General features: G+C 37.2%; 1 protein-coding gene across 13 annotated transcripts in view; it reads right to left on the bottom strand.

The window, feature by feature from the left end:
- Positions 1-16165, bottom strand: part of TNS3 (tensin 3) — a 202319-nt gene that overhangs the window by 62407 nt on the left and 123747 nt on the right. For 12 of the 13 annotated variants that reach the window (XM_038127953.1, XM_038127947.1, XM_038127943.1 and 9 more), the window contains one exon: positions 13037-13141. The exons of the other annotated variant lie outside the window; for it this stretch is intronic. In XM_038127953.1, the coding sequence (XP_037983881.1) occupies positions 13037-13141 (105 nt within the window). The remainder of the gene's footprint in view (positions 1-13036; positions 13142-16165) is intronic. 13 annotated transcript variants of the gene reach the window in all.

The following is a 16165-nucleotide window of genomic DNA, read 5'->3' as shown; positions in this document are numbered from 1 at the left end:
AACCAATTTTGTTTCCTCTGTTATCAGTACCAGGCCTCCTGGGATGCATCACCTTCTGCAGTACTAGGTACTTCTGGCTGTGTGCACATTCTCACATCTGAGGTCAATTGGATTACTGGGTTCACCAGTCTGATCCACTTCAGATAAAGATTTAAATTTTGTAAGCAAAACTACAATATACACCTCTTCAAAATTTTTATGCTGACTGTTGCAAGTACAGATGATGCCTGGACTGATACAGAGCAGCAGAGAAGGATCATGCAAATGAACCAATCACAATGAACTGATAAAAAAATTGGGGAAAAATATATGGATTGTGAATCCATGTCATCTTAGAACCTAGCATTGCCCAGTTATAATGCTTTCTACAATTTGGAGACCTAGAATTGCATTTAGTGCCACTCTCAAACTGTGACATAAAAAGTAGGTAAGTAGGTCCTGATTTCATAAATTGGTTCAAGACTTTGAGATCAATTTCTGATTCATAAACATTAATCTGGCAATCCTTTAATATGTTTTTAAAGAGCTTTTAGAAAATTATTATTTGAGGGTAACAGATTTTAACTAGAAAGGCGGGAAAAAGGTATGAAGTCATCTATCACTTTTTTTCTTAACCTGACCCAAGCAAACCTGATATTCATATATGCATTTCATCTTAAACAAAATGAGTTTTCCAACATGAAAGAGCAGTATCTAAGTCATCAGGAAATTGTTTGGTTTGCTAAGTTTCTCAAGTCCCTGAGTATAACAGAAAAATAAAGGAGGCTGAAGAAAACAAGGCGTGTTATCACAAAGCCAAAATGTGAACAAACACTCTGAAAGGAAAACAACTGATGGGATTGTTCTTAGCAAAATTTCTTACAAGCATAACACACAGGATCACATGAAGTCCTTAAACCTTGAATCTTTTGAGAAGCAGAAAAAAGGACATCGTAGACCAGACAGAACCTTTATCTGTGCAAAGGTTAAGATGAATTTTTCCAGTCAAAAGGATTACATTTGTAATTTAGTATTTTTACAATTACTCTGGAGCAAGAAAAAACTGCTTCACAAAGTACTAGTTTCTAGACCGGAGGCTGGCTGCTGTTCAGCCAATATGGAACATGGGCAGAGTCAGCCAGCACAGGCTCATCCTTAGAATACTACTGTAATTTATCAGCCCACTTTTGCCCACCTGGGATCAACAGAAAATAATACTTGTTCCACGATCCAAAGTACAAAGAATAGACTGATACATTTACAACTGTCACCCAGTATACAGATGCTACTGTGTCATTTTGATTCTACTTCTGCAAAATTTTTTCAGCTATTTTAAGCAAAGACTCAACTTAAAGTACCTTGTGCTTGGATAACCAGCAAAAGAACAACTGAACATCACAATACAGAAACACTGCCACAAGAACAAAACACTAAGTGAAGTTTAAGGGTATTTCAAAGTCACTAAATTACGTAAAACTATCTCCCTTTATTCCTATCAAAAACAAAGCCCATCTTCAGGAACACTTCAATAATTTGCAAGTGCATACTCCAAATGCTGACATTCAGAATTCATCATTATTCTTTCAAACAGCTAAAACAGCACACACACCATGAGTCATGGTATTTCTCTTACTACACTGCTAGGCTTTCAGCAAAAATTAGTTATGGTCAGCAAATATAAAGCAGCAGAAAAACACTCATGGCTCTACATGGTTGCTGAAAACTGTACAGAACCATAGTGAAAGGCTTAAAGTGGCTGTCCAAAAGGTCAACATAATGGATTTACTCCTTTCTTTATGTATGGAACATGTAGTTCCACAGTATTGCCATTTGGAATAAAATTGCTCCACCACTCCATGGCACAAAAAATTGATCTTTAGGTGTTTCTAAACAAGTACACATACCAAAAAAGGAAGTTCAGCTACACATATGTTTAGCAGAGCTCTTTAATTTTCCAACTCACTAATTGAACGTAAAGGATATTGCACTGGGACTCAAAAGACTTGTCATTTATTTTCAAGTAATAGAGCAAAAGTACAAGCAATATGGGGTAACCTTATATTGTGGATCTGACAGCCTGGTCAGAGAGAGAGAAAGCTAGATAAGTTTTCCCAGAATTGGCCTGGGAAGCTTTAGGGAGCTGGTGATAAACAATGAATCGCCAAATATTAAAAACAACCTGCAGGTGGTGTTTTTCTAATAATCTGTTTTGCTGTTTTGCTCATAAGATTGTTTACAAACAGGTGTCTTGTTAATTAGCCAAGCATGTGAAATGTATTGACTAAATGACCAATCAGGTCCACCTGTAGAGAACTAAGCTATAAAAGAAGAGAGGATGAAATGAATGAGGTTTTTTGCCACTTTGCCTTCTTATCCAACTGTGTAATCTCTGACTCAACAGTGACATTATGTGATAATAAATTATAGTATTTAATTCTTGTAAAAAAAAGTTTGAAGATGGTCTACGCACATTCAACATAAGCATATACTAACATAACAAATTATATATTTGGTGGAAAACTTATACTGTACCAAAATGACTTAAGAACAAAAGTTCTTCATATAAAGAATATTTATGCGTATTTACTGAAAGGAACACAGGGAATATCCTGACACAAAAAACTTTAGATGAACTTCAGAAGTTTAGCAAGTTCCTTAAAGGGGTAACAGTTTAGGCAACATTCTTCAAGGTTCAAATAAGATAGAGAAAAACAGTATCTAGCCCAAAATACTTGAGAGAGAGTTCACTGCTCTGGGCCATCACAGAAACTGTACAGATCCTTCTACCTGGAACTCCAAGAACAAAAAAACATAAACAATGTAAAAGAGATGTAGTAATGAAACTTCCACAGTTGGAGAGAGCATGTCAACAGTAAGAAATAGGATTGGGTTCTGACAAAAAAATTTCCCTCTGATTACTGAAAGTTGCCTCCATCTATTCAGTCTGGAAGGAGTTTTGAACTAATGCTCTTCTTCAGCATTTGGATTCTGCCCATGTTTGAATGCAGAATCTAGAGTAGGTATGATAAATATGAAGGTAGACCTGCAGTCTACCCCATCTCTCACTTTCCTCTTGCTTAGCAGTCTGGTCCAAAGCTTTCTGACGTCCAGGAAAATCTTTGCAAAGAATGTAAGCCTTAAACAAAAGGAATCACAGATAAATATTTAACACTTAAGTGAAACTGGTGGAGGAGGGATAGAGGTGTCCAGGGATGAATTTGGATAACATTTGATCCCAGCTTTCTGGGATCAATACATGGATAACAAATTGTACTACCTCTAGTAAAGCTTCCCTTACCATTAAAAAAACAAGCAAAGCACTAGAGCTAACTACAGTAAAGGCTGTTAATGTTATTTGTACAGCTAAAATTCTTCTGTCACTTAAAAAAATATAATCTCCTGGTTTGGAGGAATTTATTTAACCACAATTTACTATCAGAGGTGTCTGTGGTCTATAGTGCTAAAAAACACAATGTATTAAGCTTCACTCTGTACAGACTATTGAATGTAACAGGCACCTCTTCAATATCCGGACATTAAAATCTAAAACTGTGGTACTCAGAAGGGCTAGTCTTTTATTATGGTCTTTTCCAAAGTCAAGAAAAAACCCATCAGCACATATTTGAGGTGGTTGTTCATGTACTAACACCATCTTGGAAACACATGCAAGGAAATAACGAACCTCTCTACATATCACTATTTGTAGAAGATGCTTCCTGCAGGAACCTTTCCAGGAAAAGTCCTCAGTTCCTCAGTAAGTATTCAGTTGTAGAAACTTTACACATATTGTTTAATTAACCAGTGTCCCAGACACTGAAAAAAATTGACAGCTACAAGATAGTCCAAATAAATCTCAGCATGATAAATTTGCTGAAAGAGCCCTCCTTCACAAAACAAAACTTGTCATACAATCAAGCCTTCCTGACCAAAGCACTTTCATAACAAAAGAACACATTTTGAACAAGCTTTAACTCATCAGGCCTTTATAATCAACAGAACATGCTTGCCAATGGGGAGAAAAGTGTGAACATCACAAAATCATTATCTTATAAAAGGTGTGTTGCAGTGGCCAGCTGAAATCACCAAGCAGGACCAAGAGAGTCACTGGAAAGAAATCTAGCCAAAAAAAGGAAAGATACATAATGTTAAAATACCAGCGAAAGGGCAGAAATTACTCCCAATTCTAATAATATGATTACTTCAGGATTCACCAGAAAAAGGCTTCATGGTGGCCTAAAAAAACTCTTGTCTCTTGTTCTGTAAGTCTTCCCAGAGATTTGTCATTTGACTTTCATAACTAATTTGGTATCTTAATTAAAGTTCATTCATGCACATGCAATGATTCTATGACCTCTTACATCATGCACAAATGGCGTCATGACTAATAATGCCATCTATTCGGATTTCCTTTGTTTACTAGAGTAAATACATATATGTAACGCATAAGGTAGTTCAGTGTATGCATACTTTCGTGCGGACACAGAGTGGGGATTTAATTGCTCCTTCTTCTGGTCTTAGGAAAGAATCAAATCCTGATTTATACTAAGGCATTTTGTATTGTTCCTTCCTTACACTTTTAATCTCTGATGCTACCATGCTAATTTTACTCTCAAGCAAGTACAGTTTTAAAATATATCCAATACCTATAACATCAAGAAGGTTATTTTTCCTTGTCTAATGAAGCTAAACAGGTGGGATGCCCTATTGCCTTCAAAAGAAGGAGGAAGAGTTGTTCAGGAAGCAGTTGCAAGGAAGGAAAACACCTGTGGCAGAGGATTGCCTCTGATGCCTTTTTTGAGCTTACCTAGAAACAGAGGCCAGACAAAGAATAAAACTGGATATATTTAATGAAGGGCCTTCAGATACATTAAGGGCCGACAAAGCCTCCTCAAAGGGCTACACCCAAAATGAACGATGATCACAAGTTTTTCAGACAGATACAAGTTTGGTCTATTTACATATCAGGGGTTAATCCTCCAATTACAGCTTCAGGTAATGAAGTCATATTCCCCCCGTTTGCTCCCCCCAATTCACTTTCCTTTATACTTTTCGGGGCCTGAGGCTGTAGGGCGTCCTTGAGTTTCAAGCCTAGAGGAATTGTTTTGTCTGATCAAAATGTGTAGACAGTAGCTAACATTTTATATGGAGTTTAGAGTTATGCACTAATGTAGTACAGGATTTGAAAAATAAAAAGGCTAAAATCTTGAGGCATTACCTCTTGCAACTTTTTATTCAACCTGGTCCATTAAATAGGTTGTAAGACTGGGTGAGGAGGCTTTTCCTGTCGCATCTGTACATGGGAAGAGATATCGATTTGGACATTAGTGTTTAAATTAACAACATTAACAACCATAGATTGAAGCTGACATGACTAAGAAACAGGCACATGCTAAAAGATAAAGACAAACCTACTGAAAAAAAATATAAGCTGGGCAAATATAGACTTGGTTGAAAAAACGGTGTTACATGGCCCCTAAGTTAATGCTAGCCTGTTGCGGTTTAACAGATTGTTTGGTTTTCAGTTGGGGAGGGAGTCCACGGGCTGCGGGATTGGTTCTCTGTGGAGACCTGGTAGAATCAATCAGCAGGCTAGTTTTGAAGATTGACACCTGGTTAAACCACTTAAGAGAGCTGAACACTCCTCTGTGGAAAAACACATTCAGAAACAAACAAAAGCCTGGGAAAAGCTCTCCTGCTTCCAGCCTTTGAACAGATAACTGGCCAGGCTAGCCCCTTCCCAATAAGTCTGCCAGGCTCCATCACGGTGGGGTGGCTGGGGCACCTTCCTGGCAGGACCAGGCCCCTTCCCAGCAGAGCCTGTCAGTCCATGCCACCAGGGGCCATCCCAACACAGGGAGCAACCAGATGGCCAGGACCAGCACTGGGAGTGGCCCCGCGGCCAGTGCAGGGGGCAGCCTTGAGGCCAGGAGCAGCCATGTGTCTAGGATTGCACAGCTGAAATTGGCACGACCGAGGCGGTGCTGCACGGCCACAGCTGTCTCAACATGGCTTGCAATTAACTTTGTTTGCTTAGCCAGTTTTAGCCAGCTATGCTGTGGACAGAAGAACAAAAGCAGTGGTAGCAATTTTTCTTTTTCCAGTGCCCCACTTGAAGGAAAGTCGTGGGGTGGCAACATCAGCCATCATGGCTTGTGTAGTGCCAGTGGGGACCATATGATCAGCAGCGAGAGACAGAGTGCTTCCTCAATTGCTGAGCCTGGACAAGATTCACCTTTCAACACTGCAGAACTCTATAAAAACTGTTTCAATTTATAAAGCTTGAGAACAAACAAACCTACAAACACCAATTCTCTTCCAAATCAAAAAGGAAAGGGTGAAGACGTGAAAAAAACAACATGGGACACTGAGGTCACTGAAGATGGAGTCAAATTCTAGACGGGAGGAGATTGAGGAGATGCCTTAATTCTGGGCTGAAATTCCCTGGTAAGGCTATGGTGAAGATATAATTGATATATCAGACTTTATTTTTTCCCTGTAAATCATAGAACACATTGGGGGGCTGTAGCATTCTAACTACAGCCATGAGCAGAAGCACCAGAAGCTGTTGAAATGAGCAGATGTTGCAGTAGCTGTAATCCAAAGAGAAGGTTGAACAGAGAGTGATGAGAGAGATCAGAAACTTTGCCCCAGGAATGAAAGAAGAAAACCTCTGTTCCCAGAGATAAAGGAAGACAACTTGTATTTCTATACTAAAACAGCTCATCCTTAAAATAGTACCCCAATAAGCTGAAATGACCCATAGTGGTAGTTATGAGAAAAAACATCCAAAACATGGGAGGGACTTCACGATTGCAGATTTCTGGGCGCCTACTGATTTGCTGTGATATTAATGCCATGAGAGAACTATTCCATGTGGAGAAGTCTCCACAGCATTGTAAGAGACACTCCTCTTCCTAAGAGAACTGAAAAAAGACTGTTTTAGAGGTGGTAAACTGACTGCAAGTCCCAGGTTTTGTCTCTTTACATTGTCAGTAAATATAAAAGAAAGAAAAGAAGGTGTGGGAGGAAGAGTGTTCTAAACAGAAGGTTTATTCTTTTTTTTTTTTCTTATTATTCTTAATTCTTATTCTTTTCTTATTATTTTTTCTTTTACTTTTGTTAATAAAGTTTTCTTTATACCCTTTAAAGTTTTGAGCCTGTTTTGCCCTCCTCCTAATCCTTATCTCGCAAAAGAAGATGAGTAAATAATTCTAGTGGGTGCACTAGTGATTTGGCCAGCACTAGACCCACTACATTAATCGGTGCATTGGCTGGAAAACTCAGATTGGCAGACCAAAACCACTACACTTAATCAGTGTTTCTGCCCAGCTTTTGAACCAAAACTGCCACATAGTCACAGTCACATGTGTTACCTTCCTCCTAGTTTCTACTGTCTGATTCTGCTGTGCTGAAGAGAGAGGTCTTTTGCACAGCAAAAGTAGAACTGCAGAGAACATTGCATAAACTACATTAACATCTATTAAACCACTCAAATTTCACCCTATGGTCTTTGGATTTAGAAGTGTAATGAAAGCTTTTGACAAAGGGCTAGTGAATAAATCCTTGCAATAAAAACACTGCCTATTACTGAGACAAGACAGAATTAAATTGGAGGACATTAAAATGCATTTTTTTCTTTTGAAAGCAAAAAAACGGCTCTGTGGTAACTTGGAAGTATTAGACAAGTGCAACCTGTGCTTCAGATAAACTTGTGCACTGTTAAAAGCATTGATACCAAGGGGTGTGGAGGTGAGTGTTCCCAGAAATGGAAGTACAGGTACTAAGAGGCAGGAGGCTCACAGAAAAAATTCAGGGGCCTAGGGAACCCTGGATCTCATCTCTTCTTGTCTTCAAACATAAGAGTTTCGATATTTAGGTAAGGTATAATGATTCCTCTTTGGCCCTTAGCATTTTGGGGGAGATGCTCTTTTTATCTAAGTTTAAACTAAGCAGAACTGGTAAATGGTACCTAAGAAAATCAGTGTCTCAGGGCACTAAGTAAAATACACATCATTTCTCACTTCAGACACTGTCTTATCAACATAGTTATATGTTTGGGTAAAAGGAAAAAAATATTTTTCAACAGAACTGGACAGGTGAAGTTCTGGAGTTCAGCTCAGCACTTGAGTGAACACTCTAGACTTTCAGTGAAGCGTTCAGTATATTTTATGATATATTCCTAGAAGAGACAAGAAAGTAATCTTGCATGAGTAAATCCTTTGAAAGTCTGGCCTCTGGCTGCACTTAACTGAAAGTTGGCCTATCTGACCTATGCAAAATACTATAATAATTTTCTTTTTGGTAACCAAAAAAACCCAAACAAAATCAAACACAACCAAAAATCCCAAATCCCCAAAGCAGAAGTCCAGAGAAAACACATTCCAGACCAATCTTAGTTTATCAAGCACAAATTTGAAAATGTCTGTGTGAAATTATATTTACTGCCTAACATATTGACATAACAAAATTTTAAGCCACAGTACTGATAAAATTAATGCTGTATTAATGAGGAAGGCAAAAGAGTATTGCCTAGTGCTGCACACTTAGAAATGAAACCTTGTAATCCTATGTTTGTATTCAATGTTTCTAACATACAAAAGAAACCATCTTATACTAATTTCTCTCTAACTCTTTGTCAGCTTCATTATTAAGTAGACAAACTAATTTAAATTATATCTGTTAAAGAAAAGAACATACAAAACTTCAAGAAACAGAAGAATTAAGTTTTCTCAAAGAAAAATCAATTAAAAGCAGATGCTCCGCAATGTTTCAGATACTGTTTCAAGCCGGCAGCATTTCATAGTGTAAATTTGTCTATTTATCTTCTGTAGGCTTCTCTATTTTTACTGTCAAATAGAGGAAAATTGTTAGAGGACACATTTTTTATCTCTACCTTCTACCAAATTTCTCTTTGTCTCAAAGATACTACATCCAACTGGTGACTAAAAACTGAAATTAACATTTATTCACTAGGAATTTGTTCTTCAGCTTCACTCACCAGAAATGTCATCAAAGCTGCCATTTTCTTTGGTAGTTATCTGCATTCCTGTAAAGTGCCAAAACCAAGCAGTTTTGCCTCAACTTTTATTTTTGCAATATTGAAGGGGTCCTCTGGGAAAAACAAGTGTTTAACAACATAAGAGGGCACCTCCCTACTGAATAGCTGTTTACTTTGGCTTGAAGAGGACAAAAAAAAATCTCAGTAAAAGTCAAACATCCTGTCTCATCACATGACATGGGTGCATACCAGAATGCTGGTTATTTATTGCCTCCATGGAAACATTTATTGCGTACAGGGAGACACTTGGATACTTTCCTTTATGAGAAGAAAAAAAGCAGGAGCAAACCAGTTTACAAATAGTTGGCAAATTTTGACTGACTGTTGTTGACTACAGTTACAAAAGACTAGAAAATTTGGAAAGCAGCACTCCTGAGACATAGGAATTTGGATTCACTCAGCCCTACCCTATTTAGATTAAAAACATCATTCTTATGCCAAAGCTGTTTCTGTTCTAATTGTCAAGCACCACTGAGCAAGCAAAGGTAGTTTGCTGGGAAACAAATAGCAAGGCTTTGTTGAGAAAGAAATTAAAGTATCTGCTTTGTAAAGAATAAATCAAAGTCCTTCATCATTTTAAGCAATTCTAACATGCACATGTGCTTCTCTTTCCACACACTGTGGACCTGGAAGATAAAAGAGTGCAGAGGGATTTAGCAGTTGTTAAAATAAGTGAAATGTCTTAAAATGGAGCACTGAACAAGAACCATGTGCATTTCTGTTGCCAATCCACTGAATTCAGTTGAACCAAAACAAATACTATTTTGGCCAAGAATGAACTTTGGGTTTATCAGTTGTCTTTATTTTAAAAAAACTTAAAATCCTGTATCTCAGGCAACTGAATGCCACACACACAAATGACATTTTCGCTCTAGAATAATTTTAGCATGCTATCAGGATACTTAGAATAGACTTGAGATAAAGCAGTCAGACAGTGCAAAAGGAAGAGTAGCATTCATCTGTTTGTCCAATAATTCACCTTTTCTACTAAAATTAGTTTATGTTCTTTAGCAATATATATTATTTTAATCTTTTTATTTTAATCTCTTTTTAAAATCTGATTTCATTTTCAGAACACTTCAGAGCCCAGGCTTTTACCAGGATCCACTGGCAGGTTTCATATAAACTGATGGTTCCTATTCAAAAAGGACTTGCATTTTCAGCAGGAGGGAAGTGTTTAAGAACAGTATTTCTTATGCACTCTACCAAGTAATAATCCTGGAAATTATCACTGAGAACTAAAAATAAACTCCTCAACAAAAGACAAATCAAACCTTTACCATTTACCTCAATCCCTCTGGTTTGGAGAGCTTTTTTCAGTATTATTTGTCATTTCATATTTGAGAGAGATTTTGGAAGATAGTACACGTGTGGCCACAGGTATCTTCTTGCTATTTTTTAGCAAATGAACAACCTTTTGTAAATCCATGCACATTTATTGTATGGTAAGTGACACTTTAAAGAAAAAAATAAGAGAGCTCAGAAAGATCAAAAATAATTTCTGTTCCTTTCTATCAAGTCTTCAAAGGTCTATCAAAAGTCTTTCCTGACTTCAAAAACATAGGAAAAGCAATGGCAACGATGTCAGACTTCTACATGGCAGTGGGAAGATCCAATTCTTCTGGTTCCAAATACTACACTAAATTGCATACTTTTAAATCAGTGTAACAGAAGTCTCTGTGCTAATGTATTGCTCAAGGAGGAGGAAACCTGATATAAATTGAAAATTAGGAACTTAATATAATTTTTCATCTATTAAGGAGCACCACTTCCCAAGGGATCTGAAAAGAAACAGTATCTATGGGTTTAACTTAATGTGAAGTAGAACTGAAAAAGGCGCTCTATATGACACTTCCCTGCACCTTAAACATATTGCCACTGTTATGCACTTTCAAATGTACCATGTATTGCACTTTTATATTTTCTAAAGTACAGAAAAGAGTCTCTCTCAGACTTCAGGATTACAGCTAAAGGCCTCATATTCTAAGGTTTTTGACTTTGATCACATTCTGGATGTGAAATCAGCATCTCCTCTTAGTGGTCTCTCACCTTAGTGAAAACTAGGATGCAATACACATTTTTAGCACACAAGCATGATACTAAACATCTGCACAAAACCTAAAGAGAAGCTTGTCCTGGTGTTTATGAGTCTTACACAGAAGATGACCTAACTGCACTATGTTTACCTTAAACAGCAGACTAAGCTCAAACTTATGTTAAGACCCCATCCTTAAGAGAAAAATACATCTGTTGCCTGTGTATGTGCTCCTCGCGATCTTTTGCCCAGCCTATGCAGAGACATTACTCTGCCTGCAATTCCCTCACTAAATAACATAAGGTAATAGTCTCCTTCATAAATATTTACTTGAGAAAAGAATAACTATATACATCTAATCTTGTGGTATATTTTCTAGCTTAAACTCAAGTGGGTTTTTTTGCAGATGTACAATGAAATTCTTAATGTCTATGCTATCATATTTCTGTTCTATCTCAGGTAATTTAGAAAGTACCCTGCATACAAATTAGATATAAAAATCTAATAAATAGCACATGTGACTTCTGAACAGCAGGCAAACAAGCTAGTTGTATTTGTAAATGAGCTCTGACCAACTCTTAACGAAAACATAAGAAACATACAGTTCTGTATCTTCCAACGGAGTGCTGCCTGCATGTTTATCTTTGCTTTCAACTTCCTGCACTGTTGTAGTTACCTACAATGCAATGCATGAGGATGGGAAGGTCAAATCTGTCTAGCCAATCAATCTCAGCAATTAAAAAATATTTGACATCAATGCATTGCTTGTTGAGGGCTAGGTATATGCAAAGGAAGGGGGAAAGGATGGCAAGAGGGAGGAACGGATAGGAATCATAAATGATATTGAAACATCACAGGTAGGAATTAAGATATCACCTCCAGGCAAGATTTAGTCTCTCTGACGTTGCTCCTAAAATATACTGCACAGTCTCATCCAACTCTGATGACTCTCTATGGAGAGGTCTACCTGCTGCATGCAATGACTGTTCTCTTTCCACCCTCTCTGTTCCCCCAGTTTTCTGCAGATTGGAGTCTGCTGTGCATTAGGAAATACTCCTATTACAAGAGTGAGGCAATGGAAGAAGGTCAATCTCCCAGTAAGCTTCTGCCCTCACTGATGTGGTCATTAGATGGTCAATTCTAAATACAGACTATAAAAATCAATTTAAAGTGAACCTAGAGAGCAGCTACCTGAGTATCCTAGCTTCATGTGTTTCTCATTTGATAACAGGCAAGTTGTAAAAACAAGAACTTTGGCATCTCATGTTTTTACTTGCAAGAAGTCAGGCTTGCATGTGCACTGACATGCGCAGCCACAGGTGTAACATTCTGAGTCCTTACATGAAAACTACATCCATTAAAAGCACAGCATTCACTCAAGCAAAACATCAGGAGAGCATTCACACTGGAGTCAGAATCTGAAGGCAATATTGGAGGTTCTCATCTTTTGCCATCTATTGCAGAAAAAAATGCCATCTGATTACAGAAAAAAAAATTCTAAAAAACCTGTGAACAAGTACTTTTACAAAGGAAGATATGAAAATAGGCACATCCTTTACTGTTAGTTTAACAGCCTGGTGCACATTCTGAAATACTCCAGATAACATAGTAACCAAAAGCTACAAAGTCACCATATAATTTTGTTGTTCTTAAAATTTTCTATTAGAATACCAACTAGAAGCTTTTGAACAAAGAGAAGAAGTCTCTAGGCAAATTTACAAGTAAGTAATTTCTATGAATCAGTTGTGTCTCAGTTCATTCTGTGTATTGACAGGGATCTCAACTACTTCAGCTTTCTTTCCTAAATAGAACCACTAATGCCAAATAAGGAAGGGTAGAAAGCTACTTCACACATCAGTAAAGTGACCTTAGCTTCAAGCAAATGAGGTCTCCTTTCTTCTTTCGAACACTCTGGAACTGTTGCAAAAGGTTTTGCCCTGGTCTAATGTGACAAAATTACTCACCTTCCCCATCAGGGCTAATATTTTCATAGGAATCCCAGCGTATTAGTGGGTCTGATGTATTGTAATCAACTATTACTCCATGATCATTCTGAAGGAGTTCACATCCTAAAATGAGATGCGTTTGAAACCAAAAATGATCAGTCACATATGTCATTATATACACACACATATGTATGTATTTAGCCTTCTGACAGACGTTTGCTCCCTGAATGGCAACACCCTATTCTGAAATGTGTCAGAATAAGAAGCAGCAAAAGGGGAAGAAAGGTTAAATAAAACAGTTAAAAAAAAAAAAGAAGAAAAGCTTAATTTATCATTCAGAGAATTTTATCTTGAGCTTTTTGATTATGATGTAGGCTGATAACTTGGATCAGTCCCTAAACACAACTAACAAAGATGATGCACCCCGCCCTAGAGGGTCAGACATGATGAAGAGCTTCTAAGAATGAAACCATGAGTATCTATAAGAAGATGGTTCTAAAGGAATGATAAAATTACACTTTGTTACAGATTTCATTCTGATTCATATGGATTATCATTCTGATACCAGAGCAATTTATCACTAAGGATGAACAGGAGGAGCTGAAAATTTTGACTTCATGTCCCTTCCAGTTCCCCCAAGGTGGCAGCTCTGCAGAATCTGAGACTAGACAGCTAGTTTTCAATGTGTTTTGCTGCATTTAGGTAGGCTCTGCTGAACATACCTGGAATTTTCAGCAGTAACCTATGTTTTTGTGCCCTTAACAAGGCATTAAATAATGTTCAGGTTTTAAATGAATACAGTGAGAAATTTAGGCATAATCCAGGGATTCAAAAGCAAAGCACAGGCACCAAGAATTCATGACCTTGAACTTGGCTTTGATACTGATACAAATCAAACAGATTGTCTTTTCTGTCTAGATTAGGGAACAAAGAAATCCTCAGGCACAGGCACCAAGAATTCATGACCTCAGCACAGGCACCAAGAATTCATGACCTTGAACTTGGCTTTGATACTGATACAAATCAAACAGATTGTCTTTTCTGTCTAGATTAGGGAACAAAGAAATCCTCAGTGATCAAACCTTTGTCTGTGTCTACAAAGCAAGTCCTACTGTAAAATTTTCTAAAGCAACAGTATTATACACATACTGTGACATTTAAAACAAAAATAGTTACAATTAGGACAAGAATGCTATGGTCCTGTACCTTTATATGCAGCCTGGAAAAAGCCATCTATAGAGAGTTTCTGTGATGACATTTGTCACAAGGCAGACTATAAACTTTATTATTAAATATTCAGGAATCTTATATTCTTGGCAACTGCATTCTTTCTTAAAAATATCACAGTCAGTTATGTTCTAGAACACTTTGTCCAGCTTCAAGCTACAGAATACAAGAATTATATTAATAAATTGAAGCAAATTCAGGGGAGCATGACCAGGGTGCTCAGGACTGAAAGACTTTCCCTGTGAGGGAAGGCTGAAGGGTCAGGGCTTCTTCAGTCTGGAGATGAGATGGTCTTGACAAGGAGCTGACAGCAGCCTCCTGAAGGCTGTAGAGGAGAAAGCCAGTTTGGAGCAAGGCAGAAGGAAAAGAATGTTTGAAAATAATTTGAATAGATTGAATCTAGATAAATTTAGAGTCAATGTAAGAAAAAATAATTCCACAATGATGACAGTCAGACATTTAAATAGCCCATCCACTGAGGCTGTGATATCTCAGTCCTTGAAGTTTTTCATTATTTGACTGGACAAAGCTTGAGGGAAACTGGTCTGATCTTACAAATGAGCCTTGTTTCAGCAGGAGGATGGACTAGAGATATCCTGTAGTTATTCTACAATTCTATTATATTTTCAGACATGGAAAACTCATTTTGCAGGTAAGTATTTCAAGGTGACACCAAAAACCAGGAAATATACTCTCCAATCAATTCATAGGTTAGAAAGCCAACATTACTAGCAGTGTTGATTGCATGGGGATTTCTCCTCAAAACAGGTACTCCCAGTAACCTAACAGACCAGCTTATATTCCTGAAACAAATACATAGTCATCACATTTCCTGAATACATGCATATATGCTACTTATTTCTGTGGACTCATTTCGATATGGTTCCAGATTTTCTGATTAATCTTTTCTCTTTGAGAGTATTTCAAACTTGTGGTAATGTCATAATGTCATTCTTTGTTCTGAGATGGATGATCCTTGTTCTCAAAACTAAGGTCTCTACTAGTACATATTAATCACTAATAGAAGTAAATAAGGAAGCATTAACTGGCACAAGACTTGTTAGTCACAGATGTAGAGAATTAACAAAAGGTCATATTTATTTCTGATATTTGTATTAAGCACTGTATGGTGCAAAACTAAGCATTAACCACTATATAGGGATCATATACTACTGTGCTAAAGTTAAAGAATTTTTCAACGTCTTCCCAGACCACTGCATAGACTTCTTCTTAAAAAAATATAACTTGTTGAGTAAGAAAGGTGAGCTGCTCTTCCTAGCCAGTTAATTCCTCAGACAAAAACCAAATACAAATATCCAATTACTTAGAACCTTATTTTTCAACAGCTTGAAGCCTACTAAAAATCCACACCTCTCATCTATCATCTAAGGAAGGGAAACTTGAAAAAAATTTTGGTCCTTTTTTAGACATGTTAACTGGCCTATCTTCAAACATTTACTATCCAGAAATATTTAGAACAAGCTAGACAAATTCATTTATAAAACTGGTTTCCTTTTATGGCTTTCAAACAGGTTAAGTGAGATTTTTGTGCTCAGTTGGACAGAATCCAACTTCTTAGTGGCTATGGCCTTAATTTTCTAGATTATCAAACTCATGTGGAAAAAAAAAGAGGAAAACATGCAATTCACAGGACAGTAAGGACACTGAATGGAATACGTATGAGACAGAGAGTTAAGAGCATTTGGTTTTCAATCAGTCTTATGCAGAATCCATACTTTTTGGGACACCGTAAAATGACTAAGAACACATTCATTAACAGAATTAAGCTGCAATGATTTGCATAATCTTAAATTCTTACTGCAAGTAAGAATTATCACATAATCTTAAACATATTTAAACAGAATTTTGGAAGCATGCAGAATACCCTACAAACCAACTTCAAAGCAGAAGCATTTCCAA

Source organism: Motacilla alba, chromosome 2 (genome assembly GCF_015832195.1).
Source record: "Motacilla alba alba isolate MOTALB_02 chromosome 2, Motacilla_alba_V1.0_pri, whole genome shotgun sequence".
Classification (NCBI taxonomy): Eukaryota; Metazoa; Chordata; class Aves; order Passeriformes; family Motacillidae; genus Motacilla; species Motacilla alba.
This window is presented reverse-complemented; position numbering and strand designations above follow the sequence as displayed.